The following is a 25263-nucleotide window of genomic DNA, read 5'->3' as shown; positions in this document are numbered from 1 at the left end:
GCGGCAGGAGGGGTAAGTACAACTCCCCCGCCCTTAAAGCGACGACCCCCCCACCAGCGTCGGACTGCTGGACCGGGCCACTTGAGAACCAGTTCGCAGGCCTGTAACATGGCCTGCGAACCAGTTCGTGCACATCACTAGTTTTACCTAGCAATAGGCTTACTCTTCTCTGTTGAATTTGGACCTGGGTTATGAGCATCTTTGAAGAAAGTGTTTTTTAAATGGCTATTTTCAAGAACTCTTTATTGACTTGTAATTTTTTGTGCATGCACACTTTCTATGATCCCACCCCCCTGCCAGATCATGCTTTTGTAGTAAAGGTAAAGTGTGTCGTCAAGTCAGTTTCAACTCCCGACGTCCACAGAGCCCTCTGGTTTTCTTTGGTAGAATACAGGAGGGGTTTACCATTGTCTCCTCCCATGCAGTATGTGCTGATGCCTTTCAGCATCTTCCTGTATCGCTGCTGCCCGATATAGTACCAGCGGGGATTCAAACCAGCAACCTTCTGCTTGTTAGTCAAGCATTTCCCCACTGCAACACTTATAGTACTACTTGTACTGCAAATTGTACTGCAGGGACAAGGGAAGGCTCTTTCCTTCTATGTAAATTGTGTGATGATACCCTGAACCATGATTAGCTGCTGCTCAAATTTTCAGACTTGGAGGAGAAGGCAACAGTCCCAGCCACAGTATATGACACACTGACAGCAGTGTTTCCTGCCAGGTGGGATGGCTGCCTTGAGAAGAGATGCCTGTTGCTCCTCAAGGCTCCTTCAATTCCCTCCCAGTCCTTCACAAGGACTGATGGAGCCACATCCTGTTAAGGCATCATGTTGATTCCTAGTAAAGCATGAGTGTCTTACTGGATTCCCAGTCAATTTGGAAGGCATGAGTGTCTAGGAGGTGCTTGACATCCCACCCCTGAAATTCTGAATTTTCTAGTGTCCCCCTCCCCACCTTGGATGTATGGAAATTAGGGATTGGTAGTACCCCACACTAGTCAGCAGGAGTTTTAGAGAGATTTGATACCATTCCTATTAAAAGAATAATAGAAAGCTGCATCTGCTAAGGCTGGACTCACTGTACTTAACTGATCTGAGTATTATAGCCTTATTGTTTATACTTGTCTTCAAAAGGTTAATCAAAGTTTGCTAATGTTGAATTGTATAGTGATGAATAATATGAAAATCAGCTAGGAAATACTTGTATTTTCCTGACTCAAATCAGCTCTTTTCTTGGATTAGCTAAAACAAATACTAGAGACAGTGCACTTTCTTAGGAGTAAGCCCTGTTGAAATAACTGAATTTACTTTTGAGGTTCAGTTATTCTACTAATTAAGAGCAGCAGTATGCTATTCTTGTGTTTTAGCAGTGATATATATTGAAACACAAGAGAAACAACCAGCATAGGTTTCCTTTTCCTTCAGTGATACTATGTGTAGCGAATAGCGGATTTAAGACCAGCTTTTGTCTCAAGGCAAGTCCACGTGGGAGAAAGAAAAATGCTGATTCATTCACTCCATGTTTACTCAACAAAGGCTATTCCATTAAAATTTAACCGTTTCTTGGTAATTGCTGCCACCATGCCCACTTTTAACAGAGTTTAATCCCTCCTGCGTGTAGTCAAAATTCCAGGGAAACGCTCCTTCGTTTACCAATGGAAAAATTCATAAAACCTTCCACGTGCAGTCTACATGTGAAGAGCAAACTTGGTAGGTTGCTGAACAATTAACATTGAGGAATGTTTGCACCAGAGTAAAACCCCTTTTTCCTGAGTTAAAAATCCACTCAGAGGCAGGTGAAATATAAAGAACAAAAAGAGAAAAACTTTATTGAAAACACTACAGACTGCTTCAGTCTAAGGGTCTCTCAGCTTTGAGCTACAGGAAAAACAAAATACTCAGTACTATACAAGATTACTTCCAAAGAACACCCCAGCTGGTATTTGGAGTGGCACGCTTTAAAAATTGTGGTTGCCCAGTTGCAAGGAACCTTTAAAAGCACCTTTACAGGGTACAGAGACTTCTACAGCCCCCTGGCTGGATAGAAAGGGCTCAGGCTAGAGTTTCTTAGAAGGTTATGTTACAAAATAAAACACAATAGACCAGGTGTAAGGATTTGCAAAATACAAAAGGAAAGTAAATCATCTAACGCAGGCTAGCTATCACACTATTCGCTATCTAAGTCTTTCTGAAGCCAAAAGCCCTTGGTTTCCTTTCTCCATGAACTCACCCCAAACTCCAGGAGAGAATTCAAGCTTCCTGCAATCCTGTCTCTCAAGGATCTGCAGATGTCCTTCCATGAGAGAAGTCTCCAGGCTGGCTGTTGGCCATGAGGCACCAAGACTTCATTGCTGGTGCTCACAAAGCCTGCTCCCCATCTTCTCTCACCACCCTCCTAGATCCTTCTGAGAACAAAGACCCCCTTCACTTCCTGCCGCCAGATCCTCTAGGTCCCGGTCAGCGTGTGCTGAGTGGCTGATCCCTAGAGGTCACTGCCTGACAGGCAGGACAGGATTCACTTCCGGTTCACTCTTTAGGGTAGGGGTGGGCTGATCACCACACTATGTATATGATCCCTGAAGTGGGGTGAGGGATACCTAGCTTGGTTATTCAATAGTGAGGAAAAGTCACGCGGCATAGTGCAGAGGAACTTTTCTACCTGCAAAGTCCTAGGTAATGCTAATACCACTAGTGATTGGGTAGATATTATACCTGAAAAAGAGTGGGATTGCTATAATTATTCACTGGGTAGAGGCTAGTACATCCAAACAAATGCACAGGCACAAGAAAAATGCACAGATGTTTTGAAGTGGCATGCACAGTACGTGTAAACAATACAACATATAGTGCACATACATTCCAACTATAGTCCCATCTACTCCAAAATTCACCAGCCATCACTGGACTTTGCTCCATCCTACCCCACATGTCCATCATTATTTCTATGGACACCCTTGGTAGCAAGGACAGGACAGGTTCATTTGAACACTGGGATATGGAAGACCATGGGTTCTGGAGCGTGGATGAGTCATATGTATCTTCACGCCTTGGCTGGCAGGGTGACACAAACATTACTTTTTCAGACTTTAATCTGAATTAGTTTGTTCACAAGACATCACACACACACACACACACACACACACACACACACACACACACACACCTGCAGGTATCTTGCTCCAGGCTGACTCAAACCTTGAACAGGAATACCTTTGTAAGTCTCTGGAGATACACTGCAAAATTTGCTGCATGTCCCTGCTAATTCCCACGAATATCAAACTTGGGTGACCCCATGCTTATCAATTTTGAAGCAAAATGGGGCCATTTGCCCATTGGCCTTGGGCTGGCTTGACATCAGAGCTGTAGTGCAGTGTGGATCTTAGAGGGCAGCTTGGTATCTATACAATTTGTTCTACACAAAGCTGATACACAAATGCTATGAATAAAGGTGCTGATATATACAAATACTTCCATTTCAATACAAATTAAGGGCGGGTGGGGAGAGGAACCAATTGGAATGTTGGTGTCAAATGAGACATTCCAGTTATTAATTTTAGTACTTGTAATGATTCTTGTAAATTACATTAAATTAATACTACCTTTAGCATGAACACTTCTCTTGTGGCTCTTGATTATGTCTTTTCTCCCTTCAGTGATGCTGTGTATATTGTCATGCTGTGATGCTTGACAATTTTGCAAAGCAATTTTACAGATGACATTTTCTTCAGGGACCTCCTTCCTCTTGGGGTTTGCCAGATATCCTGATTGACAAAATTTGGTACTTGAAGCAAGCTTTTTTCTAGATGTGTTCATCCAGTATGACATTCTGGATTTGAAAGATTCATGATGGTTTGAAGGTACTACTTGTTTGGATCTTGTATACAGTACTGACACTGGAAATAGTTTTAGGCTGTGTTTGCATTACTGCCACTTTCACATAGGAAGAAGCAGGAACAGGAATCACAAGGAGCTCTGAATTCTGGGAAGAGGAAAGTACAGTTCATGAACAAAAGGCCCATTGCCACATTTTCCACTCAGGGAAGTGGGCTGCATAAATAAGTATAAATGTCTCATTTAAAAGGACTTCTTCAGACTTTTACGGCCAACGAGGAGTTTAAAAAACAAAAACAAAGGGAGTGATTCTACTTGTTATAGAATCCAATTCCATGGCATACATTTATTTATTTATCTGTTTATCTACCTATCTATTTATCTATTTATACATACATACATACATACATACTAATCACCCTCGATTGTCTATAGTGGATTACAACATTTTGAAAAGCTGATGAAGTAATTGTACCTATTTTACTGAGCAGGAACTAAAACTGGACAGCAGGGATCCCCTTAGGTCAGGTGACCCTCAAGGACAACCTGAGATTTAAACCAAGGCCTATAAATTCTAAGTCCAGCCCTTGGATGACTGTAACATAATGGTACTCACGGACATTATATAGCCATATGAAAATGGCTGGAACCAGTAATGAGTTCTCTCTGTTTTTGCAAAGCCTTGCCACAGGCATTGGCCCTAGGATACCTCATCTGAATCCTCATACCAGGTTTTTTTTAGGAGTAATTGAGGAGCTCTCTTTGAGTATAGTTTCCCAACTGATTATGAACCCACTTGATGGTATTATCATCTAGCCTGCATCTGACCAATTGCTTATATTTTAGGGAACTTTGTCCAATGCTTTGCAAAAATCAAGATAAATTACATGCACAGCATTCCCACATATCCACTAAGCTAGTAATTCATTTTTAAGTGGAAAAATTATTGATAGTCTAGCAAGATTTAATCTTGACAAATCCATGCTGGCTCCTACTAATCACTGCATTGTTTTCAAGTTACTTACAGATTGGTTATTTTATCTGTTCTATTATCTTCCCTGGTATCAAAGTTAGACTGACTAGTCTTAGTTTCTCAGGTCCTAATTTTAAAAGTTCAAGACAACATTAGCCCATCTCCAGTTTTATGGCACATTATCCACTCTCCAGGATTTCTCAAAGATCTCAGAGGTTCTGAAAGTGCTTCAACAAGTTATTTCAGTACCCTAAGATGCAATTCATTTGGCCTTGAAGTAGATCATTTTTTCCTGCACCTTCTGAAAGAGGATGTTATCAGGAAGGCATTTATTTATTTTTCAGATTTGTTGATTGTTGATCACCCCAAACTTCTGTGTCTGGGTGATTTAAAACAGATTAAAAATGAAAACCTTAAAACAATTTAAAACCGTAGTCCAGTTAAAAAGCTTTAGAGACTTTTTTTAAAAAGTTGTCAGAAAATTCATCAGGCATGTCAGGAATTTGAGATTTAATACTTAGTGGAGTTTGTCTTCCATTACAACTAATTATTGTTTCCTTGAAATATCTAACTTGCTTTTATTATGTTATAGTGTTTATCACTGATAGCATCCCAGGCAGGAAGTGTAGATTGTTGGTAACAAACAAATAGGAGTAATATGCTTGATTAATATATCAAAAATAATATTTTCTCACTTGATGTTTGGCACCAGTGGGATGCCAAACACAAACCTGATGGAATTCCTGACAGCTAGAGGGTTTGTAACATTTCTTTGCATTGGCCATCCACTACAAATAAATAAATCCTATTCTATAACCTCTGATATGCCAAGAGAAGACACTCAATGTAATTTAAATGCCCACTCTGACCTAGATGCAATAACATGCAATTAGTTTATAGTGAAATGAGTGTTGTAAATCTGTGTTGCTGATTGTCAGAACTGGGGGGGGGGGGAGGAGAATTGTAATTGCAGGTGGATTGACAGGGCTCACCTGGGTGTGTCGTGGCGTGCGAGGGGCCTGCTCAGAAAGTCTTTCCCCTTCTACAACTCCGAACAAGAGACACTCGCCTCGCTCCCTGCTTGCTTGGCCGTCCTGTATCCAAAGAAGGAGGCGGCCTTTGCAGGTGGCTGCGCGTCTTCCCTGCCTACATGTGGTGGGGTGTGCCTTCGTCAGACGATCTTAAATAAAAAGTGCTCCTTTGTCAATGCTGACTCCTGAGCGGGAGCTAGAATTTTGTGTTTCTGTCTTTCAATTCGCCAGAGGGAAACGGGAGGCTTTTTCTTTTCCGTCCTTCCAGGAGGATGCGGGTCGTCTGCTGCCTGCCAGCCTAGCCCGTCCGGCTCTCCTGCGAGGGGAGCAGCAGCAACAACAACAACAACAACCACCACCCGTTCCTCCTCCTCCTCCTCCGCCTTCCCGACCGAGGACAAGGGATTGCGGGTTGACTGAGGCGGCTTCCTAGTTAGCCTGTGACTGGCGGGAAGGACAACGGGAGGGGAAGAGAGAAGGAAGCGGTGGTTGGAGGCGGCGGAGGGGAGGAGCGGCTGCCTCACTCCGCGCCGCCAGGCGAAAGGAAGTGGGGCTGACGGGGAGGGAGAAGCGCTGGGACGGCACAGGCGTCGCCTCCGCTGCCATCACCGGTGGTGGGGATGTGTGGCGAGGGTCCCGGCCCCCCCGGCGGCGGACTGAAGAGCTGAGCAAACAAGGGGGGAGGGCATGGGGTGCGGGAAGATGGCGGCGCCAACGGCGAGTTCGACGTCTTCCTCCAACAGCTCGGGGTACCGGAGCCGCACTCGGGTGGGAGGCGTGAGGCGACAGTGCCAGTGCCTGGTTTACTGGGTGCCGGTTCTCTTCATCAGCAGCATCCTCTGCTGGTCCTACTACGCTTATGTGGCCCAGCTCTGCCTGCGTGAGTCCCGCGCCGAGTGGCGGGGTGGGGGTCTGGTAGGTGGCGGGGGTCGGGAGCGGGAAGGGGGCCAGAGATGCCCCCGCTCGGCCGGCAAACGTGGTCGGGCTTCTCCCGAGTCAGAGATTTCTCTCTCCTCCAGCTTAGCCGTGCCCTCTTTCTCCCCTGGCCTTACTCGCCGCAGAAGCTGTGGCGTTAGGCTGCCCGACTCCTTTCCCGCTGTTTATAAATCTGCTTCTAAATCCATCCTCCCCACCCCATTTTCACCCCGTCCCCCGATATCAGGCTCTTCAACCTTGCGCTATTGCGAAAATAGACGGTCAAAATCCAGTTGTTATGGTTTGGGTTTCAGAATCTGTACTCCTGTCTAGTTAACTGAGGAGGAAAAAGAGACCCCGGACCTCGCAGACGCACAATTTAGTATCCCTGGCTGGGTCCCCCTGGGGCAGTTCACTCCTGACTCTCAGCTGTGGCAGGGCTGCCTACCACACAACGCAAGGAGGAAGTGGGCACTGCAGGCAGGGAAGCTGACAGGAGTTGGGCTCGGAAAGCAATTCTGTATCTCTTTAACCAACGCCACGGAAAAACTTTCTTCTTTGATCACTTAAGATCTGATACTATCCTAATCAAGGTGGTTAAAAAGCAGTAGAAAAGTGCACATTCTGTTTGTTTATGAAGGAAGTGGTGACTAATTCATCTACACTCTTGCGTGTGTGAAACTGAAGATGTAGTTATTCTGAATTATTTCGTGTAGAGTAACAAGTGTGTGATCTTGTGACGGTGGGGATTTGGTAGGGCTGGGGCTCCCTCACAGAAACAGCGCTTCTGCTTTGCCTTGGTTTGGGAGTGGTGACAGGAGGAGCTACAACTGCAGATTGTTGTTTACACGAGCAATTGCTGAGCTGAGTGGGATCTCTCCCAATCTCATTTTTACTCCCTTCATGCATATGGAGCAGCATAACATACATAGGCAGGTTCGTTTTTTCCTAAAGATGGCTATTCACCTAGTGTTGAGATGTTTAGCAGGTGCTGATTGGCTAAGGGCCAGGTTCTTGAGACACTTCCGGGTCTGACTTTGTTGTGGCTGTTTTTGTTTAATGATGTTTGCTGTAGTTGACTTTGTTGCCTATTAGAAACAGGCAAATACAGTATCTAGCCCACTTCTCATTGTATAGAGAATAACAAAAACCCCAACATTACTTTGTGGTGTACTGGCGGTGAGAGGAGTACTAGAGACATCCTAAATGGGGCATCATTTTGGCAGTTTCAGTGTTTCCTGTAATCCACTAAGAATAAAAGAGGACTCATGGGAGCTGCTCTGCCTTTTGTAAGGTAAATTAATGTCTCTTGGGTTAATTAAGTGTTAGTGTGTGTTTAATCTCGATCCTAGTCATGGTGCTGAAAAATCTCATGTGTGCTGGTTTAGTATTGTGGTACTGATGCTTATCCTCAAGGCAGTAAAAATAACCAATAGAACTTGATGCACATTGTTAATCTAAAACTATACTCTAAATTCCTAGGAACGCCAACTGAATTTTATCTTAATAGATGTGAATCGCTATCATCTTTCATAGGCAGCTTGCCCTATCTTTATTCCAATATGCTGTGAGGACATGGATCAGAATTCTACAGTTCTGTTTCTGCTGCTGTTTTAATTTCTTGTATACTGTACTTAATTATAGCCACAATGTTGTAAGTTTACATCCATAATGAGGAAAATATATTGCATGTTTCAATTATAGAGCTGCACAATAACTTAAGTTTGCAAAGCTGATTGCCATTCACATGGTTCTAGTCATATTCCAGACCTTGACAAATTTCCTTTGAATGTAGAAGCCAGACAATAGGCACTTGACAAAATGGCCTGATTTAATGGTGGACAATGTGTGTGGCTGGGTGGGTGGGTGGGTGGAGGTGGTGGTAAATAGACTTATTTTTGTTACCTTTTCAGATCACATAAATAGAACACAAACAGGGCTGCCTGAGACAAATAAAAGTCTTATTAAATAACTGTATCTCTGAATATTCTAATCTAGATGCCACAATTAAAGTTCTAGATGCCATGGTTCTCTGGCATGTGGGATTTCTGTAGCACAGTATTCCCTATAGTATTCTCATAGAAGGATCTAAAATAGTTTTATCTGAATGTAGTTTCTTGTTTTCAGTGTGTGTGATGTTATAGGGCAAGTTTTTAAAAGATACTTCATGCTAAAGATTGCTTGTAACAATGATGGCCAGTTTTTTTTAAGAAAGGTGCTGCAAGCTGGATCTAAAGTATTGCATGGTACTGCTACTCTAATGCAGCCTTCATTGTGTTTGGACCTGGAACCCACCCTTAATCCCAGCCTGCAACAACGAGATTTGCTTGTAATTTGTTTTTACCAAATGTCTGTCATCTTTCACTCTTCCTCTTTACTTTTCTCCTCCTCACTCTCTCCCTTTCTGTCTTTCTTTCCACTTCCCCTCCCGCCCCCCAAAAAACTCCAACAAATGTAAAGAAACAAGCAAGAATAAAGGAGGGTTGTTACTGGTGCAATCCAACTTAGGTCAGAGCATGGCCTAGTTTAGGATTGTAACCTACCAACTGAAGGTCAGTGCACTGAAGTGCATCAGCCCCCCTGCCTTGGTGTGTCATCTAAGCAAAGGAGTAGACAGTAGTGCGGTATGAGAGATTCAAGCAGCAGTGCTCCTGTTTCACAGGCCTCTCAAGTGTGCTACCACAAACTACTTTTGCCCGTGTCATCTATGGCACTCATTTCATTCACTCGTGCCATTCAAGGACTATACAGTATTCTATATAACTGTTGTTGCAACTTTGCAAAGGGTGATCCTTTTGTGAGGCAATTTGAGGGGGGTCACAGGTGACAGACTACTGAGACATCAGCAGGATGGCAACATGTCCCCTGCCGCCACCATCAGAGCATCTTTTCAGGATTGATCTGACCATTGCAAATTTTGCAAGGGGTGTCTCTTCTCACTTTCCTTGTAAAGTTTGTAAGAAGCACAAGAACAGAAGAGGAGACTGCTGGCAACCTTACCTGCTCCCTGAGGTGATTGCAAGGGTCATTTTGAAAAAGGGATGCCCCACCACCAGTGGCATGGGACAAGGCAGTATTTGATACCGTTAGGAAGAGCACAAGCAGAACATGAAGGAAATGTTCCCCATTGCTTGCCTCTAGCAGCTGGTATTTAGAGGAAGTATACCTCTAAACATGGACGTTCCATTTAACTATCAGGACCAAGAGTCCATCAGTAAGCTCCCAGGTGGGGTTCTGGTGACCCTAAACTTTATTCTGGCTAGCAACACAAAAATAACCACTAGTGTTCTCCATCACAATAATCATATGCATTTTAAAAGCTGCCAGCAATGCAGGGAGGTAGAGTCCCTCTTTCAAAATGGCATCACACTGTGTCTTGTCCCTGGACATAGTATCTGTTTCCTGAGTTGGAAACAAGGGTTGAAACACACGCACATGCTTGTGCACACACACATCACACATCCTGCTTTTTAAATTGTAAAACCCCCTGATCAGGCAATGGATACAAAAGAAATGTTTTACCTTTGTGGTGCAGGAAGTGAGAAAGCTGAGCCTCCTGTCTGCTTGACACAGTGATTGGTTACGAAGCCCAGCTGCTTGTAGACTCCTGATCATTGCTTAATTCAGTTAGAGGGGAAAGAAACCTTTGGTTTACAGGGATAGTTATGGGTAAGACAGTTCCAACTGACTTCAAAAAGTGAGGAAATGTGATGACCCATGATGTTCATGTCATGAGTGCTTGAGATTGGATGTTCAGTCTGAGATAGTATACTGACCTACAAAATCATAACCATGGAAACACAATTTGATTAGGTAGTGCATTCTCCAGTGCATATCTGCGTAGGCTGGTGGCAACAGCAAAACCTGGCAATGTTTAAGAAGAACTTGGTAACATGTGCCTCTGAGCATGTGTTGAGTTCTTACCTCAGCAGGCAACAACTACAATTAGTCCCAGAGTCCACACACAGAGAAATGAATTCAGAGGCAATGAAAAGAAATCAGACATGGTTAAACAATATTTATAAATAAGTTTGAACAAATATTTTACATTTATTAATCTCACACGCACATACTGAATCATAATTCCCTCAAAAGGTGGTTGTTTACAAGGGTGAAAGCAAAACATTTCCAAAGAAGAGGTCCCCAAGGTTTTTATTCCACAAGATGGATAATGAAGCAGGTTCTAGCCTTGTTTATTGTTTTAGGCCTCAGTCTCCAAGTGCAGGCCCTACAGATGACTGATAGCAGAAAGCTGCCACCCTCTTCTCATTCCAGTCTCTGTCCCTTCTCAGATCTTCCTGTAAAAAAGGAGTCTATCAGGTGTTTAAAAACCTGATAGACTCCTATTCTCTAGACATCCAGCTTCTATTGAGTATCTTCTCTCTCGAAGTCTCCTCTCGGAATTGCTCTCTCTCTACACCAACCCTCAAGGGCTGAAAAATAATTAAACTCACTCCCCATCCAACACACACACGATTACAGAAGCATGATGGAGAAAATGAAAAATACTTTTTAGCATTGCCAGGTATAATAAAGAGGCAGACATCAGTGCTTGGGTTTAAAACAAGCCATAACTGTATTTAACAAATAGGAAATATAGCAGGCTTGGTGGAAACATGGTAATATTTATGTAATATTTCTATTACTTCCGTTCTGGCTGTCAAGCAGCTAAAATACAGGCAAAATATCAACAGGTGCTGCTTGCACCCTCACGTGCTAGCCAGAGTTGCCCTTGTTGATGTCTGCCTGTTACACAAGTGTTAAAAGTCCCTTACAAGGAACTAGGGATGGGCCTGGACTGGTCCCGGACCGGTCTGGACCGGTCTGGATCTGGGCGGTCCGGTTCGGGTGGGGTGTAGCTTTAAGAGTGGTGGGAGGGTTTACTTACTCCTCCCGCCGCTTTCGTGCTCTGGCGCCGTAATTGTAGGAGTAATTGGGGCGGCAGGATACCTCCCTTCCGCTCCTTCCCTGCTGTTGCTGTAAAAAACTCCCAGGAGTCCTTTGCGCAGATGTTTATTTCATCAAAGCATTCTTATTTGTTCATTCATTCAGTATATATATACTGCCCTTCCTGAAGTGGCTCAGGGCAGTTTACATTAAAATAAACACACATAATTAAAATCAGAAAACATTAAAACCAGATTAAAATTAAAACTAGATATCATTAAAAAGCAGGCTAAAACAATGTGTCTTTAAGGCTCTCCTGAAAGCCTCCAAAGAAAAGAATCCTCTTATATCCATGGGGAGCACGTTCAAAAACCCAGGGGTGACAACTGGTGGCATCTGAAGATCGATCCCTACTGATGATCTTAATGAGCAGTGGGGATCTTGTAGAAAAAGGCGCGCGCTCTCAGGAAATGTGGACCTAAGCCATTCAGGGCTTTAAAGCTAATAACCAGCACTTTGTACCTTGCCTAGAAACATCAGCAGCCAGTGCAACCGTTTAAGAACAGGCATAATATGATCTCTCCAGGATACCTCAGAGACCAATCTGGCTGCCACACTTTGAACTAACTGAAGTTTCTGAACTACATACAAAGGCAGCCCTACATAGAGCACATTACAGTAGTCCAACCTGGAGGTTACCAGCTGGTGTATCACTGTTTTCAGGTCATTCTCCTCAAGGAATGGGTGGAGTTGTTGAATCAGTTGCAGCTGGTAAAAAGTGCTCCTGGTCATAGCCTCAACCTGAGGCACCAGGGTTGCAACCCAGGTCCAAGAGCACTTCCAAACTACAAACCTGTTCTTTCTGGAGGAGTGTAATGTCATCCAGAACAGGAAGTTTTATCCTGTCTTGCAAATTACGACCACCAACAATTAGCACCTCCATCTTGCTTGGATTCAGCTTATTATCCCTCATCCATCCCATTACTGCCTGTAGGCAGGCATTTAAGGGGCTAATGCCATTTCCTGATTATGAGAAGAAGAAATAGATTTGGGTGTCATCAGCATATTGATAACTCCCATGAAGTGTTATTTTAACTTCATTGTCAATGCTGGATTTTTTTTGTAATGGAAAAACAAAAAATGACTTGCCAACTTGAGTAACAATTGTCTAGTAATTCATTTCCTTTCTCTTCCTCGCCCACTCCAGTTCTTCCCTTTGCCATTTACTATGCTCCATAAAGAAGTCAGTTCCATCATTCTAGCATCTAATATTTCAAATGTCAATTCAGAATACTCTGATACCTCATTGTACTGTTGAATCTCTATATAACAGGATCAGCCAATGACACTGCAATGTCAACAGCATAGGTCAAGTTAAATTATTTATTGTTTCTGCCATTCTCTAGTTTTATTCTTTCGTTTTTATTGTTTATCATTTAGATGTTTTGGAATTTTTAAATGTTAATGTGTTGATTGTTGTAACCCACTCTGAGACCATGTGGCATAGGGTGGGATATAAATGTAAATAAATGTTTTTGCTACTTCTAATTAGCTCTGCCAAAGGTTCAATGGTTAGAAACCATTTTTCTAGTGGTGCTTAACATAGGCTTTGTTCAGACATAGCGTAAAACCTTGGGTATATGAAACTGTAGTTAATCTGTGAATCCAGGAATGTGCTGCAGACGATTGACTAACTGTGGCTTAGTAACCTCCGGCCTCTGGGCAGAGGAACCCCTTCCTTTTCCTAGTCCACCCAGGCTGTATCCCAGCAAGCTCCGTTCTGCTTACATCACCAGACTGTTGGCATGGCGTCGGCATGCTAGTGAAGCTGCAACCATTGGCTGCAATGTTAGAGGAGACGTGTTCAGCACGATTGTGCCCTTTCAGCAGTGTTTGCTCTTCCTCCCACACCTTTGTGTACATTAAGACCAAGGAAACTACACTCCTCTGAGAGCCTCAGGAATGGGGCTAGATTGGGTGTTAGGTCAATGAAAGGGCTCCTTGTACATGTGTCTATTCTCCTTTTGTTTAAAGTCTGCTTTCCCCAATACCATTCTGTCTCTTTACATGCAGGAACTGCAGGGATGCGGCATCACTGTTGCCAAGCAGCAGCAGGAGGAGCAAGGAGATGGTAGAGGGTAGGGCATCAGGTCCAAGAAGTGGCCAGTGAGAGATGTGGCCGCCTTAGAACTGTCGCATTTATAGGCTGCTCTGAGCTAGCCTCTCTATGGTGGCGGGAGGAGCTTGTGCACGAAACCCAGGTTATAGCGGCAGCAGAATTCAGACAACACAATGCTGCCTTCTAACCTCAGGTTTCAGTAGTGAAACTCAATACAAACCAAAGGTTCAAATTCAGGGTTGGGAGCAAAAATGGAGCCATGGTTGGATGATGAATCTGTGGCATTGCACTTTTGGACGATCACAAACTCCAGCCTCTGGCACATTTACCTCTGGTTTGGTGTTTATGTCTAAACCAGGCCCTAGTGTCAATCCCAACATCTGGCATGTCCTGTCTCCTGATATTAGAACATCTCCATCAGTTTTGATTTTTAAACTGCATGTGAAGACACGTTTGTTCTCCCTGATCCTAGCTAATTTTCCTTCATTTCTGTTTCTATGTGTCATCCCTGTTTCCTGTATTTTTGTCTATTCAATTGTAAGCCTGCAGGCAGGACCTGTGTTTATTATACATAGTTTTGTTGTGTAACTGCTTTAGAACTTACAAATATTCTTGTTGAGGGTTAGTAGTTTTTTGTTTTTTTTAAAGACTCTTAAATAATTCATTTGGTAATCCTGCACATGGACATTAAATTAATATACATGGGATGCAAATTTAAGCAGTTGTGAATGTGGTAAAGGTAAAGTGTGCCATCAAGTCGATTTCGACTCCTGGTGCCCACAGAGTCCTGTGGTTTTCTTTGGTAGAATACAGGAGGGGTTTACCATTGCCTCCCACCGGCACTTTTCAGCATCTTCCTATATCGCTGCTGCCCGATATAGTAGCAGCAGGGATTCGAATCAGCAACCTTCTGCTTGTTAGTTAAGCATTTCCCTGCTGCGCCACTTAATGTGGTTGGTAGCCTCAAACCTCAGTATCCAGTGGGATCTCTCCATGTCTTTGTTTTGTATTCAAGTCCATCAAGAGTGTGGTTATAATGGTTGTAAATGGTTACAAATTTCCATTTGTTGGGGGAAAGCATGTGAGAAAGCTGAAGGCACAGCCTTGTGATGCTAGCATGATGTTGCTGGATTCTTCTTTGTTTTCTAATACTTTCTCCACAAGAGTTTGATGTTCAGTTATTATCTAGCACCTTTTTTTGGTTTAGAAAAGAAGATGGAGGAGGTTTTGGCATGGTAAGGTCTATAAAATTATGCATGGCATGGACAGGGAGAATTTCTCCTTTGATAGTACCTCCAGTGAATGTTGCTGGTGTCAATCTTACATTTCTTTTTAGATTGTGAGCCCTTTGGAGAAAGGGATCCATCTTATTTATTTATTATTTCTCTATGTAAACCACCCTGAGACATTTTTGGAAGGGCGGTATAGAAATAAAATAAATAAATAAGATAGCATTTGGGGTCATTCAGTGACAGTGATTGGCAAGATGTATAATAGACAAAAGATAGCACTACTTTCCACAGTGTATAATAAATTTATGGAATTTGATGCCAGAACATATGGTGATGGACACTTGGTTAGTTTCAAAATGTGATTAGGGAAGTTTATAGAGCATAGGTCTAGCAATGGTGATTAATCATGATATCTAAATGCTCAGAGGCAGTATGCTGAGAGCAATAGGATGGGAGGACTATTGCCTTCTTGTCCTCTTTGTAGATTTCACAGAGTCATCTGGTTGGCTGCTGTGGGAAATGGGATTCTGAACCAGATGGGCCCTTGATCTGATCCTGCAGGGCTGCTCTTATGTACAGTACTTGTCATGTACTGCTTCATAGAGCTTATACTTATCTGTACTGTTTCATAGAGCTGTAATTTATAAGTATTAGTTCTGTGCATTCTTAACTATCAGTCCCTTTTTGACATAAACTTCTTCTTCTCTATGAGCCTCACCGCCCATTGAGATTATCAGGAGAGGTTAGTCTGTAGTTGCCACCAGCTCATCTGGTGGCTACTCAGGGATGGGGCTGCCTCCGTTGCTGCCCCGAGGCTTTGCAGTACACTCCCTGCTAAAATAAGAGCGTCTCCATCTCTTACAACTTTAAAAAAGGCAGTCAAGACACATTTGTTCATGCAGGCTTTTAATTAGATATTGTTTTAAGAGCTTGTTTGTTTTAACAGTTTTAACATTGTTTTAAATTGTAATGTGTTAGTCTTTTTGTTATTTGCATTGTTTTGTTCTAAGCCACCCAAAGACTTGCATTTTGGGCTGTATACGAATATGTTAAATAAAATAAATATGTAGAAAGACAAATTTAGATATTTTATCTGGGGTTCTGTTGATTAGTATTGGACATGGCCCTGCTGCTCCAGTTACCTTCATCCAGAGCAGCCAGAAACCTCAAGATACTGTTGGCTAGTGAGTCTGCATATTTTAAAGTCTACAAAAGTAGGATAGAAAAATTTATAAGATCTCCATAATGGTTACTGGAAATAAAATTGCTTCTGTTTCTTGTAGTTCTAAGATAAAATAAATGATTTTTTGGTGTTGCACCAGCTCTTCTTTCTCTTTGCCCTTTCATTTTTTTTTTAAAGACACCTTAAAGGCTAACATTTATTGTAGCAAAAGCTTTCCATGAAAAGTCTATGCTGTAATAAATCTTCTAGTATAAGTATTACACCCCTCTGGAATTTGTTCCTTTCTTGTCTCAGAAGTAGCCATGAGATAGCTGGTCAATAAACTGTCATGAAAGGACAGTTTCCTGAGCTGAATGGCTGCAAACTTAAAGCTGTTGCCTGGCTTTTCTGAATGGAGCATCTTACAGCAAGTTTTGCTTAGGGCAACTGATGGTTCACTTCTACCCAAGCACATCCATTCCTTCAAGTGGTCAACACCAGTTGGAATTGATGACACATAATATTGTCTGAGGGAGACTTTTTCTTTTTATTTGCTGTTTGACAACTGTTAAGATAGTAGATAATGTTTCAGGTTGGAGGCTGTTTTTTAAATAAATGGAGGACTTGAGGCAGTGAATCAGCTTTAATTACACAAATAATTAAATATATATATATATATATATATATATATATATATATATATATATATATATATGTGTGTGTGTGTGTGTGTGTGTGTGTGTGTGTGTATGTATATATATATATATATATCTTTGTGTCCAAAGATCCCTCTGTGAAAATAGAACTATGTAAGTAGAACTAGGAAGAGAGAAAAGGGAACAGCATAAAACAAAAACTAATAGCAACAAAAAAGACACATAGAGAATGATTCAGAACATTAGGGAGTAGCAGAGGACAATTTCTAGCTGATCCAGGAGCAAGCATATAGTAGGTGGGTTTCAGACTTTCAGGGGACAAGGTGGGCCCCTGGCCCTTCTTGAACTCCCGAATGACTGGGTAAGCACAGAAAAGATCAGCCTCAGGAACAGACAGGGAGAAGGTTAGCTGGCCACCTGAGTCTTCCTCCTGGCTTGCTGCATTGAGCAAGTTCCCTCTCCTGGAGAGCTTCCATACTCAGAAACAGCCTCTCATCATCGGGTGCCTTGTCTTTAAATGCCCCAGTGCAGAGCTGTCAGGGCTTAAAGCGTACTTCCAGCCCCGCCCCCTTCCTCACCTTGCTTCCTGTTTCCTGCCCCACCCAACCTAGCTGTCTCCCTGGAGCTATTTGCCCTCTCAACCCCACTGGGACATGACCAGCCTCTGACATCTGTAACTAAGATTTCAAGTAAGTGGTGGATGTCAGGTTCCCTGAGTTCTTCTGGCTAGCAAGTAAAGTAAAGGAAGCTATATAAGGCAAAAAGACTTCCTTCAGAAAAGGAAAGTCCTGTTCAAATGTAGGGGTGTGCACAAAACCAGTTTGCCCAGTTTTGTTTGAGTCCAAACTGGACTTGAACTGAACTGGGAATGTTCAGTTTTGTGGCACCACCCCCACCCCCCGGCTGGACTCAAACCAAACTAAGCATGTTTGGTTTTGTTGCACCAAACACCTGGCCCAACTCGAATTTGAGCTGGTTCGGAGGTTCACCACCATAGCACTGTGGGTCCAGCAGCCTTGGGGGTTTATCTCCTTAGTCTCTCCCCCTACACCCGCCAGCCTTCCACCAGTCCTGTGAGGGCAGTTTTGGCCAGTTTTCAGGACATTCTGGCCCTTTTCCCAGTGGTGGTGGCTCTTTTGGAGGCCACTGTACATGACCAAGCCACGCACATGGCCAGGGGGCATGCGTGGCAGCCTCCAGAATGGCCACCAGCGCCAGGAAAAGGGCTAGAATGGCCCCAAAACTGGCTAAAACCAGGGGAGGCCGACGGGGGGAGGGAGACTAGGGAGATCCTCCCCCGAGGCTGCGCCAGTAACCTCCAAGCTGCCAGATCCACGGCAGTGAGTTTAAAAGAATTTTTAAAACAAGTTTAGAACCCCTGAACCGTCTCCGAGCCGGCTGGCGGTGGTGGTGGTGGGGGTGTCAGCTCAAGGTTGAGCCGAACCGGGCCCGGGCTAGTTCAATGGCGAACCTGCCCGACCTCGAGCCAGTTCACACATCCCTACTCAAATGGAGAACAGAAAGGAACACAAACTCTGGTGAAATGCAATAAAACAATAAGGTATGAGAAAAGAGGGTTTGATGAACATTTAGCTAAAAGTATCAAGGGGAATAATAAAAGCTTATTTAAATACATCAGAAGCAGGAAGCCTGCCAGGAAGGCGGTTGCACCACTAGATGACAAGGGAGTGAAAGGGATTATTAAGGAGGATATGAAGATAGCAGAGAAGCTGAATGAATTCTTTGCATCTGTCTTCATGGCAGAAGATACTGAGTGTATACCCGCTCTTGAACTGAGCTCGGGGATGGAGGCTTAAGAACCGAGTCAAGTAGAGGTGACAAGAGATGATGTTCTAAAATGTCTTGGAAAAATTAAAAGAAGAACAAATTACCAGAGCCAGGTGGCATCCACCCTAGAGTTCATAAAGAACTCAAATGTGAAATTGCTGATCTCCTGTTAAAAACTGATCCAGGGAGATCCAGGAAATTACAGGATGGGTAGCTTAATGTCTGTTCCAGGTAAATTGATGGAAAGCTTACAAAGATAAAATTGTTAAACATACAGAAGAATGATGGGTTCAGATGACATAACCAATCTTGGCATGTTGGAACCTACAACAGAAGTAGAAGCTTGTGTGGGATTTGGGGGAGTGCATGCTCCCATGGCCACAGCAACTTCAGGTGCCGCTGTTAAGTCTAAACCTACCCAAAGTCTTAGAGAGCTGGTGTGCTGGTGAAGAGTGAGTGACTAGGACTGGAGAAACCTGATTGAGAATCCCTGTGCAGCCTGAAGCTCCCCGAATTATTTTTGGCCAGCCATTACCTCTCAATCTAATCTACCTTTCAGGGTGGTTGTGAGGGTAGAAGGAATTGACACACATACACTGCCCTGTAATGACTTTGGGCCAAATGTTGCACTCACTTTACTCCATTTGCCCCTTTTAAACTGGAGACCCCACTACTGTAGAGGCAATGGGATCAGGGAAGCAGTATGTGTAGAAAGTTGCTTTATCCTTTCTGCTCCAGCAGCATCCTGGTTCCAGATGTATGTTTGACTACTTGTTTGTTGTTCTTGCCCAGGACAACTCGTGTTGCGTGGCCTTTGTAGTTGAGAGGAGATCAACCCTATCTGGACCTAAGGGCTTGTGTCAGTATGGGCCCTGTTCTCAGTAAAGTCAGTGATGACTTAATAACTTCTTCCATTGATGAAGGTATTCATTGATTGAACATAGTCTTCATGACTAACTATAGCTGGGCTGGGACTTTGCCTCCCACCCTCTTGGGACATATATTTCTGATGAAAATAAAGTGGACTTTTACCATTGTAGAGTCATACCAGCAGTACTGCATGCACCGAATGGAGCACTGAGTGCTTGCAGCACTAGGCTCCATTCTGACTCAGGCAGGGGACCCTCCATCCATCCTTTTCAAGAAATGAGCCTCTTGCAACACATGAGTGGGAGTGGGGAAGGTAGTAGACAGACATCAATTTGTCATGTAAAAAGGGCCCTGGGGCACGCCTTGGAAAGAAGCAGATTCCAGGGTGCCTGTTCCCAGGGAAATGGTGTTTCTCTTTATCACCTGTTGTTGATGCCATTGCTGGCTCCCCAGCAGCACACCTTTTTGGCTCTGTTACTTCCATTCAAGCATCCCACAAATGTGCTACTGGGAAGAGAGCAGTGGCAATGAGCAACAGAGTGGAGATGGGTGAGAGAGTCACTGCTACAGCCATAGCAGCAGCAGGTGAGCAGAGCACAGAGAGGCCAGTGAGGGGGCAGAGGGTTGGAGTCCGGGGGAAGAGGGATGGTGGCTGTGGGCTGGTGCATCTGGTCTCAAGCAGCTAACTGCATTGAGCTGCTACTGCTCATTCGTGGGACAGACCAAGAGCTCTTCATGGCTCCTGCTGTTGCTGCAGGATATTCCTATCTGTGGGTCAGCTAAAAAGTCCCTGTGGGCTGGATCTAGCCGCTGGACTTTACGTTGTGCAGACCTGCCATACACCAAGCCTATGATAGTGTTATCTTGACCCAGCTTTCCCCATTTATAGTCAGTTCTGTCCCCTAGACAAACTGTTCACTTCATCTAAGCGTCACCCAAGGCAGTGCATGAAATGAAGGAGGGAAAATCCTGAAAAAAGATAATGTAGCTCTAACAAACTGTACAAAGCATTGAAAGAATTTGAACTGAAGTATTTTGCTTCATAATAGGACTGTTATAGGTCTAAGTTAATATTTAACATCTAGTACTTAATAGCTGCTATTACTGTAACTTAAATAGGCATGATCCATCCAGAGTTAAGCAGTTTGAAGCCCCCATTGCTTTCAGTAGGAGAGTTATGCACGTATTTAAATCTCTCCCATTGAAATTAATTTAAAATGCTTAACTTTGGCTGGATCATGCTGTACACATACATTCTATTAACAAAAAACCTTTTGGTTTAACATGTGTAAGGGCTTTCCATGTTCACTCAAGCTCCAAAATGCCAGGAGATTGTGGATGTTAAGGACCACACCCTTAACAGATGTGTTATTTGGGTAGTATGGATAGGCTGTGGTATCCTATACTGTACTGTGGATTAGTTCCAGCATCACTACTAGCTTGGAGTTGGATAGTTGTCAGTGGCAGAATGGTGGACCTAAATCCCAGATTTTTACTTCCTTGGAATAGACATATGGAGTCTATGCAATTGAAACTATCACACAACTGAATTCCATGTTACAAGTATCCAGTTAGCAATTGAATTCTGTACTTCTCTCTGTCTCACCCCCACCCACACATACCTTCTTCCCTACTTTTCTTCTGGACATTTTTGCACTCACTGCCTTTTCTGAAAAATGTTGTCTCTCATACCACCTTCAGCAGTTTTAAAAACCACTGTCTGTCTCCAGTCAAAACTTCTGTGTGTCTTGCGAGGCTAGTGCTTACTGGGAAGGGTACCCCTCCCTCCCTTCCCATGTGCTCAGTAGCAGCTGGTGGGCATTGAAGCAGGGGAGAAACTGGTCACTGAGGCAGAAGCCTCCCCCCACACACACACACACTCCTTTCCTCCATGCCAGCGGGCTTGGGTTTTTACTCAAGCCTGCCAGCAATGATGAAAACAGAAAGATCAGGAAAGCAGGGCAAAAGTAGAAAACAGAAAGGTTTTGTAAGGTGGAGGGAAGCAGCCAGAAAGCCAAAAAAAAAAAAAAAGGTGGGGGGAGACAGGCAGAAAGGAAGGGCAAAAGGCAGAAAGCGGGACAGAAAGCAGAGATTGCATCCCTCCTCCCACCAAACAAACAAGCTAGTAAAGGATTAGACTTACCAGCAGTCAGGGAATCCTCCAGAGCAGAGAGCTTCTTCCAGCCCCTCTTCCCCTACCTGAAACTTTCTCTTCTGGTCTTACTGGCTGGAATAGCTGCTACTCAAGCTGCTCTAGCCAGTCTGATTCCTAGGGGGCTCCTTCTGACACTACCCACTGGAAGAAGGGGAAACTGTATTATACATATACTCCCAGAAACAAACAGGGAGTGCATTTTAACCTATTATTTTAGTTCTTCCTGGGGCAGTGCCAGGAGGAGCCGCCTAGGAATCAGATTGGCTGAAGCAGCTTGAGTAGCAGCTTGAGCTCTTCCAGCCAGTAAGACCAAAACAAGAAGTTACAGGCAGGAGATGAGGGGCTGGAGGAAGCTCCCTGCTCTGAAGGTTTCCCTGGCTGCTGGTAAGTCTGAGCCTTTAGCTTGTTTGTTTTTGTTTGGTGGGGGGCACGCTCCTCCTGCCCTTACTGACCAGCCACCTTTGCATGTGCTGCAGCTGCCTGTCTGGCCTCCCAAGGATCCAATCATCCTTTCAATGAAGAATCTTTTCCATGAAATGTCCCCCTTTATTAGGGATGTGCACAAACCGGTCTGGAGGCCATTATAGAGGCCTCCGAACCAGTTTGAACGTGGCCCGGTCCGGTGGCGGGGTGTGTGTGGTTCTTTAAGAGCGGGGTCTTGCACATACCCCTGCCACCATTCCCCCCACCCCACCAGCACTCCATTTTTCTGAAATGTGTTTGGGGTGGCAGCATTCCTCCTTGCTGCCCCTGCCCCCATTTAGCAGAAATACCAGAAGTGGCGATCATGCATGCGCACATGCGATCAGTACTTTTGGTATTTCCGGCAAACAACAGGGGCAGGGGCGGCAGGGAGGAACGCTGCCACCCCAAAAACATTTCGGAAAAACAGAGCACCAGCGGAGGAAAAGCAGCGGGAAGGGTAAATGCAAACCCCCACCTGCCCTTAAAGGGAGACCCCTGCCGGCACCACACCTCTGCGGTTCCATGCATATCCCTCCCCTTTATTTACGAGACATGCAGGAAACAAATGGTAAATCATGCCCATCTTTCTCTGCTGTGGTAGGCAGTTGCTTAGAAAAATTGCAACTACCATTATCCCAGCTCTTATATGGAATAATTATTTAATTAATTATCCTGGCAATTAAAGTAAAGATTGACGGAGTGTTAAAATATAGGAAAGCAAAGTCCAACCGTTTATATACTTTACTATCCAAAGAGATATGTATGTTTGTTCAAGAAAATGGGAATATCTTAGTCGTGTTCATTCATACAAAAACTAGGTACACTGTATGCAGGTGCAGTGGGAGTGAGATTATGCTCATTATACCCCACCCTTGTCACTGACATATTCCTTAGTGTGTTCCCTGGTGTCTCAGAGTTCAGCTATTTGTCTGAGGACGGCAATGTTGAACCTGGGGATACCTCCTCTGTGCAATTTAGAACCTGTGCAGTTTAGAATTTAAGACATTCTAAATGGCTGAACACCTAACCCAGGAATGTTGGGGCATGATCATGGAGTATGTCAGAGCCTGGGGTTTGTAGTTAACTGGTGTGCTTTCATTTCCCTTGCAGCAGGGTACAGCGTACCTAGTTTTTGAATAGGGCTACTGTCTGTGTCCAAATATTGGCAATTAGTATTTTTCACATTGTTTCTCTTGCTTTCTCTCTTACAGTAACTATGGCAAATATTGGAGAAAAGGGTAAGTTATTTATCTGTTCTTTCCTGCTTTTCCTTTGTAGAATTCAGGGTGATGTATATTGGGTTCTAAGATGCTCTCTATTCGGACACTGATCAGACCTGTTTAGCTTGAGTAAGGTTGCAGCACATCTTTTCTAATTTGTACCAGGATCAACAGTCTTGAGTTCATGGCTTGCCAAATGATGAATTATTGTCAGATCTTATCCCTATAAATGTTAGATTATTGTCAAAACGCATCCCTATCAATGTTGAACTCAAGAACCAAGTGAAAGGAAGAATGAAATAGAATTTTGGTAGAATTCTTTGCCCAATTCAGAGGGCAAGGGGGTGCACTCTTGAATACAAATATGATGAATATTCGAAATACTCTCCCTCTGATTACATGGAATACTCTCCCATGTAATCAGCATAACAGTATGCTAGGGGGAAGAAGAATAAAATGAGAATACCATTTTATAGTAAATGTTGGTTGTACTAATGTTTCAAGCAAAGACTGAATTAGCTATAGCAGCAATACTATGTAAATATAATTAATGTTCATCTATAAATTGCAGACTGTGTTCAGCATTTCTAATACAGTTTGAGGCTAAATACTTCAAAATTTGGGTGGTTGATTTATTATGATAGTTTGTTGGAAGAGTAATTCCATCAATACTGTGAAATAGTTATTGTTGATTGATATTATATGTGTAGTCTCTGAGTGAAGACTCTGAGTGAATACTTTTAGATTACTGAGGCTACTTTGAGAGTACAGAAGAACCTCATTATATGCGGATTCTATATCTGCAGTTTCATGTATTTGCAGGTGTCTAATTGGGTTTAGACCCAACTGGGTTAAAACTGATGTATCTGTGGTTCCTAGAAGGCCAGAAGTGACTGCCAAGATCACTTCCACCCTCCATTTTGTCAGCAGAAGCCATTTTGTGGCTTGTTTTTTTGAGGGAATGCTCATTTCCCCCCCTGCTATTGTTTCAGTTTGGGGGGCATTTGGCAGTCTGCGGGGGGGGGCATTGCTGGGCACAAGAAGGGTACAAGGAGATCACACAGAGCATGGTAGAGTGCCTTTTTGTTGTGTGTTGCCATTTTTCTGCAGTTTCTTTTTTCTTAATTAAAAAAGCACTTTCAAACTTTTTTTTCTGGTTGGGGGCGTTTTGTGGTCTGGAGGGGGCATTGCTGGGCACAAGGAGACCTCATAAATCACACTAAAAGGTAAAGTATGCTGTCGAGCTGGTTTCGACTCCTGGCAACCACGGAGCCCTGTGGTTGTTTTTGGTAGACTACAGGAGGGGTTTACCATTGCCATCTCCCACGTAGAATGAATGATGCCTTTCAGCATCTTCCTATATCGCTGCTGCCCAATGTAGGTGTTTCCCATAGTCTGGGAAACATTCCAGCTGGGATTCGAACTGGCAACCTCAAGTCATAATCAAGTCAATTTCCCTGCTACAATAGGTTTCGGGGGGGGGGTGTTTTTGTTGGGGGTGTGTGTGTTATGCTGTGTTTGGCTTCTTTGCAACCTTTTTGAGCATTCTGGAATGTAACCCCACTTTCCCCATAGGAATAATGCCTCATTACTCACAGTTTCATTACTCGTGGTGGTAGGTGAGGAACAGAACCCCCGCAAGTAATGAGGTTCTCCTGCACCTTCATTGCATTCAACCAAAATGTTATTTCCAGGTTGGGAACCACTGTTCTAGTTGAAGAAAATGGCATCTGGCAGCAGCTGGCTGCCAAAAACATTATATGCACTTCAAGAGCTGCTGAAGACACTGCTGCCTAAAGAAGTTTGATGAAAAAAGATATAAAAGACATAAGCCCTACCAATGCCTACGTCCAGGTTGCCAGTGGTAAACAGGAGAGTGCTTAATCGTTGTAAACTGCCTTAAGACATGGTTACAGACAGTCTACAAATGTGTTAATAAATAAATAAAGGGTCCTTCC

The 25263-nt window shown here is 43.6% G+C and overlaps 1 protein-coding gene and 1 long non-coding RNA gene across 10 annotated transcripts in view; one reads left to right on the top strand and one right to left on the bottom strand.

Annotated features, from left to right (window-relative positions):
- The window catches only part of LOC128327496 (uncharacterized), a 57465-nt gene extending 51402 nt beyond the window's left edge, over window positions 1-6063 (bottom strand). The window contains exons 1-2 of the long non-coding RNA XR_008308650.1: window positions 5798-6063; window positions 3601-3980 (exon numbers count right to left, since the gene is read on the bottom strand). This is a non-coding gene — a long non-coding RNA (uncharacterized LOC128327496). The remainder of the gene's footprint in view (window positions 1-3600; window positions 3981-5797) is intronic.
- A 452-nt stretch (window positions 6064-6515) lies between these two features.
- ZDHHC2 (zinc finger DHHC-type palmitoyltransferase 2) overlaps window positions 6516-25263 on the top strand; it is a 68916-nt gene continuing 50168 nt past the window's right edge. For 6 of the 9 annotated variants that reach the window (XR_008308646.1, XR_008308644.1, XR_008308645.1 and 3 more), the window contains exons 1-2: window positions 6516-6716; window positions 23297-23323. Coding sequence is in view for 2 of the 9 variants with exons in the window: in XM_053256323.1 (XP_053112298.1) it covers window positions 6524-6716; window positions 23297-23323 (220 nt within the window). In the remaining 7 variants the exon portion in view is untranslated. Of the gene's footprint in view, window positions 6717-7211; window positions 7345-7977; window positions 8046-21987; window positions 22005-23296; window positions 23324-25263 lie in introns of those variants that run through there. The other 3 variants (XR_008308648.1, XR_008308649.1, XR_008308647.1) reach the window with 3 other exon arrangements.

Source organism: Hemicordylus capensis, chromosome 5 (genome assembly GCF_027244095.1).
Source record: "Hemicordylus capensis ecotype Gifberg chromosome 5, rHemCap1.1.pri, whole genome shotgun sequence".
NCBI lineage: Eukaryota > Metazoa > Chordata > Lepidosauria > Squamata > Cordylidae > Hemicordylus > Hemicordylus capensis.
Note: the sequence above shows the minus strand (reverse complement) of the source record. Positions and strands in the feature narration are given on the sequence as shown.